This window comes from Trachypithecus francoisi, unplaced genomic scaffold, assembly GCF_009764315.1.
Source record: "Trachypithecus francoisi isolate TF-2019V2 unplaced genomic scaffold, Tfra_2.0 Lachesis_group16, whole genome shotgun sequence".
In the NCBI taxonomy this organism is placed as follows: Eukaryota; Metazoa; Chordata; class Mammalia; order Primates; family Cercopithecidae; genus Trachypithecus; species Trachypithecus francoisi.
Window position 1 is genome coordinate 65,162,740 of NW_022681461.1, and position 17,420 is coordinate 65,180,159.

Sequence of the window (17,420 nt, forward strand, 5' to 3'; positions counted from 1 at the left end):
ATTTAAAAATCTTCTTCAGATTGCTTTATTGTTTCTGTTTCCTCAATTGTGAATTCTCTCATTAGGTTGTTGTCTTTTTAATAGCCCTCTTCTTACAGCTGTGGGTTTTCTCCCCTGTTTCTGATCTTTGGATACTTTTATCTTGATTTTTGAGCCCTATAGTGTACCTTACACTATTTTTTAGGTGTGCATATTTTGCAGTCATTACTCTGTGATTAGACCAGCATGAGGGGAGCTCCTCTGTGTGTGAGGCCTCTCTGTCCATTCTCTATGCAGCAGCAGGCTGAGTCACCTTTCTTGATTTTTTTTTTTTTTTTGACACAAAGTTTGGCTCTGTTGCTCAGGCTGGAGTGCAGTGGCACGATCTCAGTTCACTGCAGCCTCCAGGGTTCAAGTCATCCTCCCACCTCAGCCTCCCGAGTAGCTGGGACTACAGGCACATGCCATCATCCCTGGCTAATTTTTTGTATTTTTTGTAGAGATAGGGTTTCGCCATGTTGCCCAGGCTGGTCTCGAATTCGTGAGCCCAAGCTATCTGCCTGCCCTGGCCTCCCAAAGTGCTGGGATGATAGGCATGAACCGTGATGCCCGGCCTGGAGTCACCTTTCTGAAGCACCTGTGTGACCAGCCTGGTCCCTCACAAGGCCTTTCAGTGGCCTTCCTTTTTTTTTCCTCAATGTGTTGTACAGGACTCTTCGTTTTTTCCCTGCCCATCTTTCCAGCCTCACCCCTTCTTCGCCACTTGACTCTGTTCCTGTTGTTTTCCATGCTTAGACTGTTCCATTTCCCCTCCTCGAGGCTTCCATGCTTAGACTGTTCTCATTGATGTTAGAAACCCTCCGCTGTCGTTCTCCCTGCCACCCCCAGTCTGGGGCACTCTGGGATGGTTGCCCTGTAACCATAATTTGTTTACATATGTTTCTCTAAAACTAGTCCATGTCCTCCTGGGATAGTTTTATATCCCCAGTGGCCACTGCAGTGCCCAGCACAAGAAACACACAAGGGAGTCTTCTTGAGTTACTCCACCGGAGCACCATTCCAGGTGTTTTACATGCTGGCTTAGTTTTGCTTCCCTGGAAAGCAGAGCCTGAGATTCGGATTAGAGTATAAGGGATTTGTTTGGAATTTGACATCAGGGAGCAGGAATGAGGGCTCAGGGAGAGTAAGACAGGAATGAAAGCAGAACCAATAAGGGTGCGGTGATGATCTGGTTACTGCTGGGGACCCTCTGAGGGACTGTATATTACTATGCCTGTGTGGTCCGTCTGAAGGATGGGAGACTGGGACATTTACGCAACAGCTGTCTTCTCCCACTGGTTGAGAGTTTCCCCAGAAATGGAAACTGTTTCACACTTCCACACTGCTTTACTGGCTTGCTCATAGAGCTTTGGAAAAAGCCCCAAGGCAGCAGAGATGTAGAGGGTGTTTGAGGTGGGACTGTGTCTATGGGGACTGTCCACACAGCAGCAGCTGAAGTCAGAGGTGTGCCAAGGGTATGTGACAAGGAGCATGGAAAGTATCTGCTGCCTATACACTATCTCGTTTAATCCTCATAGCTGTCTTGTGGAGGAATACTTATCTTCTTTTCAGAGAATTGTGGAGTTAGAATATGAAGGGATTTGTATCTGTCTTCAAAGCCAATGCACTTTCTACTATGCCTGTATACAAATATTCCTTCATTAACACCTCTTTGTTAAGCACCCATTGTGCACCAAGATGGATTAGGTCATCGATGGACCAGCCAGGTTGGCCAGATTAGTCTAAAGCCATACTTGCTCCTGAATATAGAAATGGGGCCAGGGCCAGGAGGTTGGCTGGCGGGGTAGAGTCAGGGAGGACCCTGTAATTGTCATGGACACCTTATAATCCTGTTTTTTTCTACCTGGGCCCAGCCTGCATTCACATATTCATGTGACTCACCCACTTGCTGTGTACCTTGTGTCAAATTAATTCTACTCTTCTTATCCTTGAAATGACATGGTAGTACCTGCCTTGTTTGGTTGCTGTGAGGTTACACAGGATAAAATACTGGATGTGGGTCCTGGCACGTTGTGGGTACACACTGTATTTAGTTTTGATGGAATCTGGGCAACAGTAGGTGGGGATAACTTGGGATACTGGCTAGGGGACAAGGCCTAGCAGAAAGCTTGATTCTTCTACTTCCTTCCCTTTTGGAAAAACAGGCCAGACCTTCTGAAAGTGGTACGGGAACTGCTTCTGGGACATCTGTGCTTGACAGAGCAGGAAGTTTCTGGAGAACACCTTGGTGGTAAAACTGAGAAGACACCCAAGCAAAAAGGTGAACTTGTCCATTTTGTCCAAACCAACTCATTTTCCAAGCCACATGATGAACTGAAGTTGTCTTGTGAGGCCCAGCTAGTAAAGGCAGGCGAAGTGCTCAAGGTGGAGCTGAAAGATGCCTCAGTGCAGACTGTGGCCACGGAGGGCGACCTGCACAGATCCAAGCACGAAGCAGTGAGAGAGGCTTGGGAAGAGAAACTAATCAACACTGCACTCAGAGCAGAGCATCGGCCAGAGAACCTGCACGGGGTGCCTGGGTGGCAGGCTGCCCTCCTTTCCCTCCCTGGTGGGACCAATAGAGTAAGTTTTTCCATGTATTAATTATGTACTTACTTTATACAAACAAAAAACTTTAAAAATCACCTTTAATCTTACCACTTTCTTCCCATTTATATGATGAGAATGTCCAGTGTCTCCCTCTGCTTGCACTTACCCTGGCCTCCACCCAGAGCTGTGTGTCCTCACTGACCTTCCTCTGCCTCTCCTTCCCCTCACTCCCTTTGTCTGTCTTCCTCCATCTCAGCCCTATCTAATTTATCTGTATATTGCGACATTTATGTGTTTTCCTTAGAAAAAACACATGTGAGGTCTTGTTTATACATCTGTCAATAGCCGTCTATTTCATGTTATGAGGAACATCTTTCCTTGTAATGGCTACATAAGGTTGCATTGTGGAGATGTCCCAAAATCTATACAGTTTTCATTGTATTGACGAACATTTGCTTTTGCAGGTTGCAGTCAAATGGTCATAACCTGACTTTCGGGGTAGGGATGAGAACCTAGGTTTTATCTTGTGCAGACTTTGTGTAGTAGAGGTATTATTCTGAGGGCTTCGTCTATAATCTTTTATCCTGACAACACTCATCAAAGATCTGGAAGCCACACCCCATGTTCCTGTTGTTAACCAGTGGTTGAGCTGAGACTCCCACTGTACCTGACTGCACAGCCACACCCTTTCCCTGGATCAGGCTACCTTCCAACCCTGGTGGTGTGAAATGATAAAGTCTGGGTTTGTTGAGTGAATGTTTGCATGTTGATTTTCCTTCAGCTTATATACTGTCTCTAAGCCCTACACATCCTGTCAAATATGCCAGATTGTTAAAACTAGGTTCTTTCGGCAATGTTTGGTTGGACCCTTATGAAAATCCTCTTGAGGTCATGGCTTGAACCCCCCACCCCCGCCACCCTACGGCCAAGAATCCCCATAGAAGGGAGATGTGTTCTGGGAGAGAAGGAAATAGGTCGTGTTTCTAATAGTGGTTCAGTGAAGGCTGTTGATATTCTTGTTTCTGATGGGTGTTTTGTATTTGAGAAATCAACTGTACACACTGCTTTATAGCATCAGAATGGAGAATTAAGTTTATTTTCTGACCACTAAATTACTGCTTTTGCGCATACAAAAGAGAGTTAGATATATCATTAGCAAAATTGCTTTTGATTGTTTTAAATTATGCACCAAAACTGTAATTTCTAGAAAAGGGTTTTCTAAAGATATCAGTAGAGACCAGAGAGAGAGAGAGAGAGAGAGAGAGAGAGAGAGACAGAGAGAGAGAGAGAGAGAGAGAGAGAAAGACAGAGAGAGAGAGAGAGACTGCCATTATATTAACGGTACTAGAAATGCAAATTTGTGCAGTTTGGCTAGAATAGAAATGCTCTCATCTGCCCCAGCTCCTTCAGTTTGTACCTGTATATCAGGAAAACTAGGTGTCTTTTGTTTGTTTGGTTTTTTTGTTTGAATTTTTCATTGTGTGAGAGATGTTATTCTGTGTTCAGGAAAACTGGAGAATTGAATGGACTTAATTTCCCCCAAATATATTAAAATATATATTTTTTTAGTTTGAAATTGTTCCTCTTGCTATGTCTTCAAAAGGAAGGAAACCGTATTTGTTTATTATTTTTAGTATCTGTTAGGGATTGTGCTGGATACTCTGTGTGTGTCTGTGTGTGTATATATACATATATATATATATAATCTCACTTAATATTCTCAACAAGAATATGAATTTGGTAGGTATTACTTACATTTTACTTTTGAAGAAATATTGGCTCAGAAAACTGTCCAGAGTGACTTAGCTGGTAAGTGGAGTGATAGGGATATAAACTAAAGTCTGGTTTTAGATGCAGACAGAGATATTATAAATCTGCCTTTCTCTGGGAGAGAAGAGCCCTCCCGTCACCACCATGGCCTCCAGTCTATGCAAAGTAGAAGGAAATTTAATGATATTCTTTGTGGTCTTTGGTAGTTAAGAAGTTGATAATCCTATGGCTTACCTCTTTTAATAGGAGACTCTGATATCCTGTTAAAAGGAATATCACTGCAGCCCGAGGGTAAGACAAGGAGACCAGATATCCTTCCAGTTGTTTAGTTATAGAGACAAGGAGACCAGGTATCCTTTCAATTGTTTAGTACAGACAAGAGGGTGGACTTTCCTGATATACATGTGTTTGCATTGGGCCTAGCCACTTACCTGCTTTGAGTCTTTGGCAAGTGTCTAGTACAGTACCTTGTACATGGTAGGAGCTTGGAGTGTGTGAGTTCCTGTTTCCCTTCCATTCCCAAGGAAGAAGTTCCAGTGTGACATTTTTAATAATGTGGTAGGTGGGACTCTGTTCAGAGTCCATAAGGTAGCATTTTGTGTCGTGTTATTTTAGAACGAGCATTAGGTTGACTGACGGCAGTCTTCCAGCTGGAAATTGGCTTTGGCATTTGTGCACTTGCAGATATCTTTTCTGCTGCCATATGACACACAGATTTGGATCCAGGAATAAAGATTGGTGGAGACTGAGGACCAGGCAAATGATTGTTATTTTCCAGCCCTCTTTGCTGAGGCATCCACCTCCTCCCACGTGGTCTCCTTTTGCCACCTCAAACTGTTCTTATCCTTGAACCTACTCTCTCCTCTTACCTGAAATTTCAGAGCAGAAAGCATCTCACTTTTCTGAACTGAGCACTGGACCCTGAAGAGCTAGTCTTAGGTCTGACTCTTGAACCTTCTTGCACTGTGACATTGGACTAGTTGTTTGACATCTCAGTTCTTCATCTGGAAAGTACGCATGATAACGTCTCTTATCCTGTGAGTTCTGGGATTGCAGAGTTCACTTCAGGATTATGGGAAAGTGTGCTTGAAAGCATTTTATATCCTAGAATGTTCAAGAAGGGGCTCTTACTCTTCTTTCCTTCTTAAGAGACCTCAGTGATCTCATTTCTTGGATCTCAAATATTTTCTGTTTTCTTCTTGGGTTCCTTCTCCTCTGCTATTTAAAAACTTTAAAAAAAGAAAAAAGCCTTATTAAGATTTAATTCACATATCATCCAATGCGTCCCTTTAAGGTATACAATTCAGTGGGGTTTTTTTGTGTGTATTGTACAATTTAGAGTTGTACAACAGTTTTAGAACATTTTCATCATCCCAAAAGAAACCTTGTACTCATTAACAGTCACTTCCCATTTCCCCCCAACTCGCCCACCCCAGCCCTAGGCAACCGCGAATCTACTTTGTGTCTCTTTTGATTTGCCTATTCTGGATTATTTTATATAAATGGAATCATGCCATGCGTGGTTTTGGTGACTAACTTCTTCCACTTGGCATACTGTTTTTGAGGTTCATTCGCGTGGTAGCGTGTGTCAGTACTTCATTTATTTTTATTGCCGAACAGTATTCCATAGTGTATCCATGTGGATGTACTGCATTCCTTAGTTGATGCACATTTGAGCTGTTTCCACTTTTGGTTATTAGAAATAATGTTGCTATTCATGTACAAATTTGGGGGTGATAATGTTTTTATTTCTCTTGTGTATATACCTAGGAGTAGAATTGATGGGTAAGATGGTAACTCTGTTTAATCTTTTTGAGGAACTGCCAGACTGTTTTCTAAAGCGCCTGTACCCTCTTTACGTTCTCACTGGCAGTGTGTGAGGGTTCCAGTTTCTCCACTTCTTCATCAACACTTGTTGTTGTCCTTTGGTTATAGCCATCCTAATAGGTATGAAGTAGTGGTATTTTATTGTGATTTGATAGACATTTTCCTTGGTAACTAATGATGTTGAGCATCTTTTCACATGCTTATTTGCCATGCACATATCTCCTTTGGGGAAATGACTATCAGAGTTTTTACTCATCTTTTAATAGGATTATTTGTTTTTATTATTGAGTTGTAGTCTTTCTTTAAATATAGTCTGGATTTAAGTCCCTCTGCCCAGCTTTTGGATGTTTAAAATTCCCCAGTTGAAAGAGACCCCCATTTGGCCTCTTAAGTTATTGTTTATATGTTCATTCCACAAATAGCTGTTGAGTACCTACTGTGTACTAGTTCTTATGCTAGAAGCTATACAGAGAGTATGGCCAAGATATGCAAAGCCTCTTAACCCTAGAGCTTACAGGTTGGTGCAGAAGATAGGCAAGGAACAGATAATTTCACAGGCATTTAATTAAAATGATAACTAGCGTTCTCTGAGGGGATATGTAGAGGACAGTGAGTGTGTAATAGGGAGCTCTGCCTTGGTCTTAGAAATCAAGGCCCATTTTCCTGAGGAAGGCCCATTTGAGCTGAGTCTTAATAAATGCTATTAGAGTTAGTCAGGGAAGTGGGAAGGAGAGAGTGTTCTGGGCAAAGGGGTTGGCATATGCTAAGGTCCTGAGGTGGAAGGAAGGCATTTTGAGGGACCAAGGTCATTGTTGCTGAAGAGCAGAGTAAAGTGAAAGGGGATGTAATTCAGGCTGTAGGTTCTGCAGGACTTTGTAGGTTGTGGTATGGACCTTGACCTTTGTCTTGAGAGAACTGGGAAGCAATTAAAATAGTTTTAGGCAGAAGAGAGGAGTAGTAGGTTTGTCTTTTTGCTGTAGCATGGAGAGTGGCTTAGAGAGGGCAAAAGTGAATGTGTGGAGACCACCCAGGAGACTGTTGCTATGACTTAGGTGAGAGCTAACAGCATCTTGGAGTTGAGTGGTAGCAGTGGAGGATGAGAAGAGTTGAAAGAATTGAGAGACAACCTGGGACTTATAATTAATGGACCCTGATGAATGGTGAAAGTGGGTAACAAGAATAAAGGGAAACTTAAAAATTCTTCCCATGGTTCTAGATTGTGTAGTAAATGGATAGTCATGCGATTCACCAAGACAGAGATTGTTGAAGTGGCATAGATTTTCAGTGGAGGCATGGGGCGATGAAGCTGAAGAGTTGAATTTTCAGTTGATTCTGTAGTGCCCATAAGTCATTATGAATGAGGATGACTGGGAGTTCTGAGCCTGGGAAATATCCCCTGGGTTGGCAACTTAGTAGCCACCAAAGTAAGGGGTGATTCTGGTGGACTAGCAGGGGTTGATAGGCCAGATTAGATTAGACTGAGGAATGTTTGGGAAATGAGGAAATAGATAAGGAGCAAAATAACATTTCCCAGAAGATCAAGTTGGAAGAAGAACTGCCATTTATGGAGCATCTGGATTGTCCAGAGAGACAATGGGCCAGGGCCAGGAGGGTGGCGAGGAGAAGCTTAGCCCTTGATGATCAGAGGAGAGACCTGCCAAGATACAAGCTCTTTGGCTGGTGGATAAACATAGCTGCCATTATAGGACCGAAAAGTCTGGGCAGCCAGTTCGAATTCCGTTTTATAAGGCTGGCATGAGAATGTTGACTGTGCAACCAAAGGAAGTGTGTTCAAAGTGTATTCATTCTTGCATATGTGTGTTTTCAGGAGGCTAAGAAGTCGCGCTTGCCAATCCTAATAAAACCATCCCAGTCATTAAGAAATACGTATCGTCTCCCTGCCACCCAGGAGGTGGTGACGCAGCTGCAGAGCCAGATCTTGGAGCTGCAGGGGGAGCTGAAGGAGTTTAAAACTTGTAATAAGCAGCTTCACCAAAAGTTAATTCTGGCTGAAGCAATGATGGAGGGGAGGCCAACGCCCGACAAAATGTTGCTGAATGGTAAGCACCAAGAAAAATGTATTCCCTGTGAGCTAGACAAACGGCTCGATAGAAAACTGCTTGAAATGTCAACCTTGTTGTTTAGAATTGCAATAAGTTTGAGTATAAATTTCATGAATTGCAGTGATAAATCTTGACTCTTGACAAATGCACAACAGAGGGAACACAATAAGGAGAATGAATCCATTGCTTTCATTTTACTCTGGAGTCTGGATAAAGGGAACGTGTAGTGCTCATAGGTCTGAGGGGGCGCTGCTGCCTTCACTTAGGATTCTCTGCAGATGCCCCAGTTGTGTTTGGCTTTGTCTGTGGATGCTTCTGGCGTGTGGCGTCAGAGGTATGCAAGTGAGGATCTACTTTGCAGAGTTCTCTGGAATGTCCAGGCCAACTTGGAGCTAATTCCAAACCTTACTAACCTTGTGTCTTCCTCTAGAAGAGACCCACTTCCCCACCTTCTTTGAACCTGCTGGCTCTGCTCTCCTGGGAGGCAAGACAACAGAAAGCCCCTGGGTTAAAATGTCCCTAAATAGTTAGGATCCAGAGACTTGGAGGAAATGTGTCTAGTGGCGTCCTCTAGTCTAGGACAGTGGTGCTTAGAGATTTTGGACCAGTAACCCTTTGAGAATCTGAAGAAAGCTGAGGGCCCTCCCACAGAATGATGCAGGTGAGCATATAAGTAGCATTTTACATCATTTTCTCAGGGCTCATGAATCCACAAATGTGCATATGTTGACTCCTAATTTTGAACTTCTGTAAGCAGATGGCAGCAGCACCATAACAAGAACAACAAAAGTAATCTTTTATTTATTTATTCATTTCTTCTGTGTGCCAAGCACTATTCTAGGCACTGAGGAGAGGGGAGTGAACAAAGCAGATGAAGTCACTGTCTCTGTGTCTAGCTTACATTCTTGTGTGTGTGTACGGTCGGGGGGAGGACAGAAAGCTGATAAGCATATGTATAACATGTGAGAAAATAAGTGCCATGGGAAAGAATGAAGCAGGATTCAGGTGTGGGGAATGTGGAGGAGGGGCAGGATTTGCTCATGTCACGAATGCTAGAGAGCCCCCGTGGTGAAATGGCATTTGAAGGGAAACGGGGGAAATGAGTGCTCTAGTCATCTCGGGAAGAAGGAAGAAGGCAAAGGCCCTGGTGCTGCTGTGAACAGGGGAAGATGAGTGAATAGTAAGGAGGCTAATTGTGTGGCTGAAGTGGAGTGAGGAAGAGGGAGAGTCGTAGAAGATGAGGTCTGGGAGGCAACAGATCAGGCAGGCTCTTTTACTCTGTAAGACTGGAAACTTTTGGAGGGTTTTGAGCAGCAGAGTCATGATTTGACTTAAGCCTTAAAGTAGGGGTTGACAGGCTGGGCGCGGTATCTCACACATGTAATCCCAGCACTTTGGGAGGCCAAGGCGGGCAGATCATCTGAGGTCAGGAGTTCGAGACCAGCTTGGCCAGCATGGTGAAACCCCGTCTCTACTAAAAATACACAATTAGCCAGGCATGGTGACATGTGCCTGTAATCCCAGCTCCTCAGGAGACTGAAGCAGGAGAATCGCTTGAACCTGGGAGGCAGAGGTTGCAGTGAGCAGACACAAGAGTGAAACTCCATCTGAAAAAAAGAAAAGAAAAGTAGGAGTTGACAAACCACAGCCTGTGGGCCAAATCCAGTTCACTTCCTGTTTTTGGAAATAAAGTTTAATTGAAACACAGCCACACCCATTTGTTTGCATATTATCTATTTGCTTTTGTGCTTTGATGGCAGAGTTGAGTAGTTACCATAGAGACCCTATGGCCTGAAAAGCCTAAAGTATTTATTATTTGACTTTTTAAGAAAGGTAGTCCAACTTCTGCTTTAAAGGATCACTTTGGATATGAACCTTTGGAAGGATGGAGTTGTCATTCACTGAGATGAGAAAGACTGAAGACTGCATGAGAGGCAAGCATGAGGGGGGACATTAGGGGTCTGGTTTGGACATTTGAGATGCCTGTTGACCATCCCTGTGGAGGTATCAGATAGGCAATTGGAGACAGATGAGTCTGGAGTCAAGGGCAGAGGTCTGGATTAGAGATACAGAGTTAGGAAATAGCAATATATTGGTAATATTTGAAGCGATATGACGTGGAGCCATAGCAACCAGGTCCAGGAATCGAAACTGCGGTTCTCTAGTGGTTAAAGGTTGGACCAGGAAGACCAGCCAGTGAGGTAGGAGGGGTCCAAGACAGGATGACTTCCCAGAAGCTGAGTAAGGAGGGGATTAGCAGTGTCAGATATTGCTATAGGACAGGTAAGACAAGGACTGACGATTGACTTTGGGATTTAACAATGTGGAAGTCGTTGGTGTCCTTGAAGCGAGGCTGTTTCCATGGAGTGGGTGGGGTCTGATTGGCATGGGTTCCAGAGACAGAATGCAGGAGAGAGAGATTGGAGACAGCAAGCATAGACAGCGCTGAGGAATTATACCGTAAAGCAATGTAGAGAAGGAAGGCGGTTAGGAGCCACATTGTCACCAAACCTCAGGGGATTCAGTGAATCAGGGGACCATGGATGATTACAGTAAAGTGGGGTCGGTGGTGGTATAGTCTGGAAGCATTAGCTGCAAAGGTGGAATTTTCAGGGAAGAGAGAGAATGATCTAGAAATGGCAGTGAGGAGCAAAGACACTTATACACTTTGGGCCCATGATATAAGAGCTATGGGAAAGAAATGACCACAACTTTGAAGGCTGCGGGATAAGCAGTGTCCTTGGGGTCATCCCAAGTTCCCTTAGAGTGATGGGGAGAGGTGAACGTTCAGAGAGGATATTGATGTTCTTTGGGACTTGCCAATGAAGGGAATGAATACCAAGGTGGGAGGCTGCATCAGATTAGAGGATTTCTAGAGTGGTTCAGGGATTGGAGATGACTTTGGAGTCTTGGACATACTGTGGTATTAATAAAACAAGCACCTATTACTTACTGAGTCTTGCTTTACACTCTAAGTACATGATCTCATTGGGTTCTCTCAACAGTCCTTTGAGGCAGATACAGAAATTACTACCATCTTATAGTTAAGGCAGCAGTTCTCAGAGATAAAGTGACTTGGCTACAGTCACACTGTGACCAACTTTTCTAGCTAGATGGGAATCAGCCTGCCTAATTTCAAAGCCCATGTTCTTTACTGTTTCACAAAGCCTAGTGTGTGATACTTCTTGTATGCATTTTATGGTGATCCATAGCCAAAGATATGTTTCCTTTAATTTTAGGTTTTCTTTTGGGTTTACCATAGTTGAGGTTTCCAGATAAGAAGACCTGTGACAGAATTGCTCTTCCCTTACCACCTCCTTATCTACCTTCTTCTAATCCATTCAACCATCATCCAGGCATCTTTTCATTCATTCAGTGAACATTCCCTGGGCACCTGCTAGGTTTCCAGCCTCATGCACTGGGGGTAGGAGAGAAATAAATCAGATACAGTCTCTGCCTTCTGAGAGCTCCCCGTCTGGTGTGGGTTGGGGGAGGTGGCAGTTAACTAAATCAGTACAGGGTTGTGGGGACCTTCATGGAGGAAAGATTTTATGGCAAAGGTAACTCAGCTCAACAGAGGCCTTGGCACTTTCCCCATGGCTTGCCATTTTTAAAAATTCAAATTTAAATTTTTTATATTTTGTAGAGATGGGGATCTTGCTATATTGCCCAGGCTGGTCTTGAACTCCTGGCCTCAAGTGACCCTCCTACCTCGGCCTCCCAAAGTGCTGGGTTTATAGGCATTAGCCACCATGCCTGGCTCCTAGCTTGCCATTTACACTCAATACTGTTTTTATTTTTCACTGAGACACCAGGGTGCCTCCACCCCAGGTGCTACCTCAACAGTTGCCCAGGAGACCCTAGGACCTCTGTCTTCTTGGGAAAAATGGGCACGAATTGATAGAATTCATTTTCTCACTCAGCTTTTTGAGGGCCTGGACTTAAACCATTTCAGACAAGCTGCAGTATATTTATGCTTTTTATGTCCTGTTATGGCAGCTCGATAGATTAATTTTATCTTATAAATTGCATTTTGCCTCCCCAGTGTTTTTATTTTCCCTGTTGTATCTTTGTGTTCTTCTCAGTTGCTTGGCTAAGTTTCAAGTCTTACGGTTTTATTTATTTTTCTTTCTCTTTGTGATTGCCTGTAGCTCAGCCCCCTGTGGGAGCAGCCTACCAGGACAACCCAGGAGAGCAGAAAGGAATTAAAACCACATCTTCTGCCTGGAGAGACAAGGAAATGGACAGTGATCAGCAAACAAGCTACGAGATCGGTCAGAATTCAATCCCTATGTGTACTGAACACCTTCCATGTGCCAGGCACCATTTGGGATGTTTCATCTAAAATTATTACTAAGCCCATAGCAGCCCTCTTGGGGCATTATTATCATTCCAGTCTAACACATGGGAAGCTGAGGTTTTAAGAAATAATTGACCCAGGGTCACCCAGCTGGTAAGTAGGAGAAGAGTCAAAGTACAGTAGGATGTCAGAGCCCACCCGTCCATGTGTCAGCATGATTCTCTACCAGGTAGTGGGCTGGGTTCTGGTGGCTCAACATGAAAAGACACAGCCTGCTCTCAGGGACCCCACAGGTCAGGGGAGACAACCATCGCAACAGCCTGTCAGTATTCAGCGCGGGGCTGCCTGTTGCTGAGGTGTGTTCAGTGTTGGCCTGTGTGCCCGGGAGGAGTGGGTCAGAGGAGAGCCTGAGGCTGAGACTGGGTTTGTGGGGTTTGCCAGGCAGAGCAGTGAAAAAGGTGCAGATATGTGGGTGACGGCACAGGCAAGTTGTATTCCTCTCTTTTTAAAATTATGAAGTATTAGAAGCATACATAAACACAAAAGATAATATAACAAATACTCATGTTCTCATTGAACCAGAATGAACGAATGCCTACATTCTTTTTATGTTAGATATTTTTCCCCATTCATTAAAAAAAAATCACTATTAATCCAGATCTAACTCACTCTGTTAGAAATAATTGTCCTCAAGAATCCTAAATTTGTCATGGGATGGCCATGGGAACACCAGTCTTTGGAAAAATACTGAGTTGTGGTATATACACTGTTTCCAGTGGTGTATACTTTTGCAAGGTCCAGAGTCACTGCAGTGAATACATGTTCACATGCTTCTGTGTGTTCTGGGCTTTGAGGAGAAAGCTACTCTACCAGGCAATAAAGTCCCCCTTAACTGAATTGTGGAAAGTTGTAGAACTACAGTATTTCTTATAATGCAAATATTCATAAATGGTCTTGGGGACATCTTTTGATTTCTTCATAGTCATTAATACAAACTTCTTAGCTAATTGACAGCTTCCCCTTCCCTGTCAGTACTTCCCTTCATTACTGAACGTCTTTCATTTTTCCGAATGTGCTTCCAGAACTTTGCACATGAGTTGCGTCTGCCCGAACTTCCACCTTTTAATTGTTGCCCAGCTGAGGCCGGGTGCTGCATGTTGACATCTTCACTGCTGTTTCTTTTTCATGAGGCCCTTGACAGATACTTGGGATGTGAATAAAGGATTTTACAGGCACCTTGGCCTTCACATTGAGGGTTAAGAACTCTTTCTCTCTTTGCTCATGCACCCTGGTACAGGAGATTCCATTGCAGGAGTGTTACTTTGGGAAGCAGCATTCAGAGCATTAGAGGCAGACTGCCAGGCTGGGAGGAAGGGCTCTACTGCTTACCTACGCTGAACCCTGAGCAAATTCTTAAGCTCTCTAAGCCTCAACCTCCTCTTCTGTAAAGTGGGGATATTAGTGATGCCTCATAATTACTTAAGGAAAGTCCTGGGAACTAATCTTTATTTCCATGAGTGAACACGCTTCTTGTCGTGAAGTACAGACCAAACTCCATTATCATGAGGTTGTTACAGCAAAGATATTTTCTTGTCTTGGAGGGTGATTCACTGGAAGAAAGCCTTATTGAGAGATATCTCCCTCCCCAGCTCCTCTTTCTTTTTCTTGTTCAGCCAGAAGTACTTGCTGAGTACATTCTCTGTCGCAGGCCCTGTGCGAGATACTGGAGAAACAGACGTGGATGACACGGTCACCACCCTCAAGGCTATTATTGACTAATTATCATAGCAAATTGTGTACAATAAAAATACTGTATTCGGAATGCTTCCTTTAGGTCAGGTAGCAGCTGCTTTCTAAAATGAAATACCGTATTTTATGGTATTTGCATCATGAACAGAGACAAGAGTGTACCTAAAGACACAAGGAGCAGATTGCAGAATCAGAAATTGGGACATGCAGTCTAATGACGATTTTTGTGTGAATTTCTTTCTGAGAGATCTCTGAGGTCACCCAGTCCAGCCCCATGTTGTTGCTTCTGTAGCATTTTTCCAGGCTGGCCTTTGCATGCACGCCTCCCGTGAAGGGCATCTCCTGTCTTCGAATGGTTAGACGATGTTTGTGTTACTTGGATTCCTTCACTACTGTGTGCCAGATACTGTGCTAGCCTTTTTTTTTTCTCTTTTTGCAGATATTGTTCCATATAATCCCTAAAAACAAACGTATACACACAACTTTTCACAGTGAATGATGTTCTTTCCATTTTACAGATAAAGCTACTAAAGCTCAGAGAGGTCAAGTAACTTGCCTATGTGGCAGAGCCAGAGTTTGAAACCATGTGTGTTGAATTTCAAAGGCAGGTTTTTCTACTACATTCCGCTGCCCCTTAAGTATTCAGACAGCTCTCTATATTGAGCAGAACTTTCCCTGGGCAGCCAGCAGTGTGGCATAGTGGTTAAGAACAGATGCTCTGGAGTCAGGCCTGAGCTTGAAGCTGCACTACAGCCATATGAGACATCTCTTCCACATTTTAGACACAGGGGAAACTGAGGCTCTTGGATAGTAAAGTCACTTGCCTCAGGCTGTGCGACCTTCTAAGCTTCATATTCTTTCTGCTGTACCACTCCACTTCTCAAACAAGTGTGGCTGCATTTCTAAGGCTTTAGCTATTTACTAGCTATAAGGAAATATTTCCTGGCAGTGTTGTGAGTGAGTGAAACACCTCACTAAAGGGGATGTCAGGGTATCTCCTGGAAGCCGTTAGACATGGACATGAGAAGACTCTCACGTGTCGTGGATATTCAGAATTGCCACTCTTTACTGTTGCTTCACAGTCTGTCAATGTTTCTCACACTGGCACTGACGTCTGGTCTGGGTTACGTACTGTACTAGATGCCGAGAATGTGAAAAGGAAAGGCCACATCTCTGCTGTGAAGAAACGTGCAGTCTGGTGAGGGAGAGAGGCATTCAGATAACTAATTGCTATGTGAATCAACAAATAAGCCACTTATAATTTTTACTTTAGCACCCAGCACATAGTATATTTGTCTTGAGTAATATGCATAAGGTGCTACAGAACCACAGCGAGTTATGACTTTTGTGTAGTTTGGCAGTGGGCTTGCAGAGGAAGGAAAATTAGATCTGGGTATGGAAAGAGTTCATTAGGTAGGAGTAGAATAGAGGGCTGAGGGTGTTCCAGGCAGAGGGCACGGCTCATGCAAAAGCATGGAGGCATGAAACAGCAAGCTATGTGCAGAGAATCATGGTTAATTTTGTAGGAAGTCTCCATAGTGGTGCCAGAGATATTCCTGGAAAGGTTGCCTGGAACTAGATCGTGGGAAGGTCTCATGTAGATAGTGGGAATGTCGATGAATTTTAGAGGGGGTGTATGTGGGTTTATCACGGTTAAATTTACTTTTTAGAACAGTCACTCTGAGGAAGAGGACAACTGAGGCGTAAGAGGGAAAGACTAGGGCTTTTTGAGGGAGGCTTGTTAGGAAAGACTGAGGCTTTTTGAGGGAAGTGTGTTAGGAAATACCAGGGCCTTTTTGAGGGAGGCTTGTTAGGCCACTGCAGTGGTCTTGGCTTGGCTATGGCTGTGAGGCAGGAGAGAGGGGTTGGATTTTAGTAAAAGAGATACTGACATAAATGTTTTTGATTTTTAGGCTCTGAGATTTGCCCACCTGATGACCTTGCCAGCTTGCCATCATGCAAAGAAAATCCTGAAGATGTTCTGAGCCCAACTTCAGTAGCTACTTACTTGAGTTCCAAGAGTCAGCCTTCTGCTAAAGTCAGTGTGATGGGGACTGATCAGTCAGAGAGCATTGATACTTCAAATGAGACAGAATGCTTAAAACAGAAAATCCATGACTTGGAAACTGAGCTGGAAGGCTACCAGAATTTCATATTTCAGCTTCAAAAGCACTCCCAGTGCAGTGAGGCCATTATTACAGTTTTGTGTGGGATGGAAGGGGCCCAGGATGGCTTGAGCAAGCCCAAGAGTAGTTCTGATGAGGAAGAAATGACCTTTTCAGGTTTGCACCAAGTACGATATGTGAAACACATGAAAATCCTCCATCCGCTGGCCCCAGAGATGATTGACAGCAGGATGCTAGAGAACCTCAAACAGCAGCTGGAGGAACAGGAATATGAGCTGCAGAAGGAGCAGAATTTGAACTTAGAACTTTTCAGTGAGATCCATAATCTGCAGAATAAGTTCAGAGATCTCTCACCTTCCAGGTACATTCCACCTCTGCGGTCTCACCATTTAAGCCTGTAGTCCCCCAGTATTGCCACTAGGTAGGAGCCCATGAGCTAAAAGAGAATGCTGCTCTGTGATAGGTAGAGTGTGTTCTGGGGAGGGCTTGATGGTGGGGTTCAGGCAGCCAGGTCCCGTGGAGAAGTGAGAGGTGAGGCCACAAAGAAGAGGAACAGCGACCACACACGTGAACGTCAGTTACGAGTCTTGGGTCCTCTGGAAATTGGCAGGACAGATTTCGCCCTCCTCGAGTTGGGGACTCAGGGTAAAGGTTTCATACTAGTCACTTGGTGAGTGATAGAGCCTTTGCTTGAACTGCAGTGTGTACTACTGGACTCTTACTGGCTTTTGCTGTGCTGTGAAACTAAAACTGATGTCTAGGCAAGATAGGAGGGATAGAAATATATTCCATATCTTTACCCTTTAAGGTCATCTTAGAGAAATAAGCCTGTGTTGAAAGAGAAGAATTCTTAGGTCACGAAGATAATGCTTTATGGTCATAGATATATACAGTTTTGCTTCATGAGATATGGCAAAAATGGGATCATTTGTAAAGTTGACCTTCATTTGTCACTAATTTGAGTCAAACACATTGTTCTGAATTGTCAGGAGCCAGGATGAATTTTTCAAGACTTCC

The 17,420-nt window shown here is 43.8% G+C and overlaps 1 protein-coding gene across 3 annotated transcripts in view; it reads left to right on the top strand.

Moving 5' to 3' along the window:
- CDK5RAP2 (CDK5 regulatory subunit associated protein 2) overlaps nt 1-17,420 on the top strand; it is a 194,642-nt gene that overhangs the window by 128,807 nt on the left and 48,415 nt on the right. For all 3 annotated transcript variants that reach the window (XM_033237639.1, XM_033237638.1, XM_033237640.1), the window contains 4 exons: nt 2,184-2,601; nt 7,994-8,225; nt 12,380-12,502; nt 16,191-16,764. In XM_033237639.1, the coding sequence (XP_033093530.1) occupies nt 2,184-2,601; nt 7,994-8,225; nt 12,380-12,502; nt 16,191-16,764 (1,347 nt within the window). The remainder of the gene's footprint in view (nt 1-2,183; nt 2,602-7,993; nt 8,226-12,379; nt 12,503-16,190; nt 16,765-17,420) is intronic.